The sequence below is a fragment of the Pteropus vampyrus genome, unplaced genomic scaffold (genome assembly GCF_000151845.1).
Source record: "Pteropus vampyrus isolate Shadow unplaced genomic scaffold, Pvam_2.0 Scaffold145, whole genome shotgun sequence".
Classification (NCBI taxonomy): Eukaryota; Metazoa; Chordata; class Mammalia; order Chiroptera; family Pteropodidae; genus Pteropus; species Pteropus vampyrus.
In genome coordinates this window covers 163,991-167,330 of record NW_011888926.1, presented here as the reverse complement: position 1 = coordinate 167,330, position 3,340 = coordinate 163,991, and the positions used below count along the sequence as shown (strand labels likewise).

General features: G+C 50.9%; 1 protein-coding gene across 1 annotated transcript in view; it reads right to left on the bottom strand.

The window, feature by feature from the left end:
• Positions 1-3,340, bottom strand: part of EFCAB6 (EF-hand calcium binding domain 6) — a 197,139-nt gene that overhangs the window by 89,408 nt on the left and 104,391 nt on the right. The window contains exon 14 of the mRNA XM_023535895.1: positions 2,120-2,294. Within this exon, the coding sequence (XP_023391663.1) occupies positions 2,120-2,294 (175 nt within the window). The remainder of the gene's footprint in view (positions 1-2,119; positions 2,295-3,340) is intronic.

Here is a 3,340-nt window from a genome sequence, read left to right as displayed (position 1 = left end):
ATGTCCGCCGTGGAGCATCGGCCGTCGTGGGAGAAGACAAGCACGCGGCGGGACAGAGGGACGCCCACGGGGCCCGTAGATGCAGTGTGCCTGGCAGCGGTGAAGAGGAAGGGGGAGGCGGGATGTGTTTGCCTGGGAATGTCGGGGTCACCGCAGTGGAGGAAGAGCCGGATGAAGGCTGCAAGGAGTTGTCGGGGACAGCAGAGCGGGCAGCCAGTGTGAGGATGGGGGCAGCAGGGGCCGGGGGTGGGGGCGAGGAGGTCTGCACTGAGCAGGGCAGGGGGCGCCGGTGAGAGCAGAAGTCAGAGAAGAAGCCGCTTGGTCCTGGGGGCCTTCAGGGCCTTTCCAGGACTCCGGCTTTTAGTCGAGTGAGGTGGGGAGCCATGCGAGGGCGCTGAGCAGGCCTGGTGCACTCTGACCAACCTGGTGGCAGGTCACTGTGGCTTCGGAGTTGAGAATAAGCTGCAGCGGGCGAGGGCAGGAGCAGGGAGGGCAGTGGGGTGGCCACCGGCACGGTGCAGTGAGACTCTGGGCATCCCCTAGACCCCCGGGAAGAAGTCGAGTGGAGGGGTGGGCTCCTGAGACGGGAGTTTCGAGAGAGTCCTCTGGGATGTGAACTAGAGACATGCACGAGGACGTCACTGGCTTAGCAATGGCAGATAAGGCCGTGGGACGGAAGAACATCCCGCTGAGCTTATGGACCTGAAGGAGTCCTCAGGTGAGCAGAGGTGAGAAGCGGCCCTTGGAGTCGGTGGTCACGGGTCTGCCCCCAGCTCTGCTAACACGGCCACTTTCCCTCTCTGAAAAATCGAAGGTAGACCGGTCAATTCTCGTGAGCTTCCTGTGAGCCCATAAACAGACCACTGAGCACTGTGGTCATTCGAGGCCATTATGCAGGAGGGGACTGGTGCTAGGTGACTTGGGGTGGAGGGGGCAGGAGTGGCAACAGAATCTAGGACCCAGAATCTAGGAGAAGGCGCCCTGGGAGAGCTAGATGATTTGTACCCATGTGCCACCATTCACCACCCGGAAATTGCTCTCATCAGAATTATCAGTGACTAACCACCAGCCACCTGGTCCCCCAAACCAGAAATCTAGGCGTCGTCCTCGAATCTCTCCTCTTCTTTGACAATCGTCCCTCTTCCCTAAGTATTTCTTGCCTCTGCCCTCCTCGCCATGCCCCACGTGCTCACACAGCACCCTCCTCTGCATCTTCTATTCTGTCTGGGGAGCGAGGAGGTCTGAACTGTTTCAACAGCCAACTAACCCCACAGAATACCTCTAGAGGTACTGTGCCTCCAGCCCCGCTCCCTCCTCCATCCATGCACACTGATGCCGCCATCGGGAAGCCTGGACAGAAGATATGCAAAGAGCCTTTTGTGACGCCTGGCACGGGGCAGGCACTAGATAAATAGTAGCTGCTAATATAATTATTCTCTTCTTGGAAATATATTTCATTGCCGCCTTCTAAATCTGTCCACACGGACACTGCTGCATATTAGTTGAAATGCTTTCCTTAACAATAGCTGGAGATGATTAGCTAGAGGGATCATAATAGGAATTTTAAGCAATCATTTAGATTAATTTCTGAGAAGTCTATGCGGAACCTTTCAAACAGAGTCCTTTCTGGTAGAACCTCGCCAGTTCCCACGAGCACATGCAAATCAGCACTCTGCACTTGCCATTTTCGCTGCCAGATTGTTTTTCGCTTTCCGGAGGAGCAGACCTCAGCTCTGTCTTCACAGCATCGCGGGGAGCCCCAGGCAGGGAGGAGGCCTGAATGGCTCCGTTCCCACCTCCACTCTGCCCGACAATGCACAATGCACAAAGCCAGGTACTCCGTGGATCGGCCAAAAACACATCCGTAAATGCTTTGATTTGAAAGTTTAGGTATCAAAACCCAGCCACATTCATATCAAAAGTATTCTCTGCAGGAAGCTGCCAAAGACATTTTTGGCCAAAAGAATCTTTTTCAATTGTTTAAAGGGGCCTAGAGATGGACCTGCTCTTTCCTGGAATAAATCCTTACTGAAAACCTAAAGCATGTTAGTTTAATAAAACAACTGAACTCTTCGAGAAAGAAAGAAACACAGAAACACAGAGAAACCCATTCTCCTACCTTCCTGAAGTGGGGCCTGTTAACTTTGCCATCAAGTTCCTTGCCGAAGTCAAGAAATCGTTTTCTGAATGCGGGGTCCTGCTGCTGTACACAGTTCTTGAGTTTTTCAAGAACTTCACCCTTGGTCATATTCTTGGTCAAGGTGCTTTTATTTTTATCCTCAGTGGGCTTGCTTCTAAAATCACAAGCAGGCAGTCAGGTCCAGCGGGATACATCCCACACACCTCACCCATTTTCAAACAACCCCCGATGACAAGGAGGTTCACCGCCCCCTTGTCCCAAACGAGGAAACGGATGCTCAGATAGACACAGTGACTCGGGGACTTCGCACGCGCTCACGGCTTGTAGGTGCCAGAGCCAGAACTGGAGGTCAGCGGCACGGAGTCAGAAGCAGGCGGGCTGGGGTGGGGGCTTCAGCCCTGTGCTAAGGTTTTCAACTGCGTGTTGAGCTGGCTGAATATGACGTGTGACTGGGCAGACATGGCTGAAAAGGGATATTTTTGTGAACTGGGAAAATTAAAAGTCAGAGGCCATTATCGAGCCTTAGATTAAATATGCCGTTTTGTGGTAACTAGATCAAAGAAGTCACCAGACATACACGGGAAGGAAGGGCTGTCCACAGCTTTCCCGGGGTGATTTACAAAATCAGCTAGATTTATAAAATACACACTTTGTGTGATGTGCTGTGTGTGAGTGTGAGGCTCTCTATGTGTGATCGGAGAATAATGATTTCTTCAGCTCCCAGAAATCTCCTGGGCCCTACTGGGTTGAGCTGGGGGGCGGTGCCGGGGACGGCCATGGAGAAGGAACTTCCAGGGCCTTCCCGCTGCTTCTGGTGATTTTAAGAGCTCTCGGAAATCACATTTTATGAAGTGCTTAATTGCCATTACTTCTGTCACTGGTTTTAGGAAAGATTCTCATAACTGAATATTTAACTTTTCTCTTAAAATACCATCTTTCTGCCCATTTATAAAGCAACTACTACTGAAGTGCCCAGATATTTAAATTTAATTAGCACAGCGTTAGGACATTCCCATTGCCTATACTTAACGTTTTAAAGGGGATCTGATAAAGTGAAGTCTGAATATGCCCACGTTTTACCTTTCCTCATGGATTTATTGCAAGCTCTGAACAAGCGAGTTAAAATAATATCTTTTCATTAGACTCGACCTGTATTTTTCAAAGTGAAGAAGGGCTAGAATATTCATCTTTTAGAATATT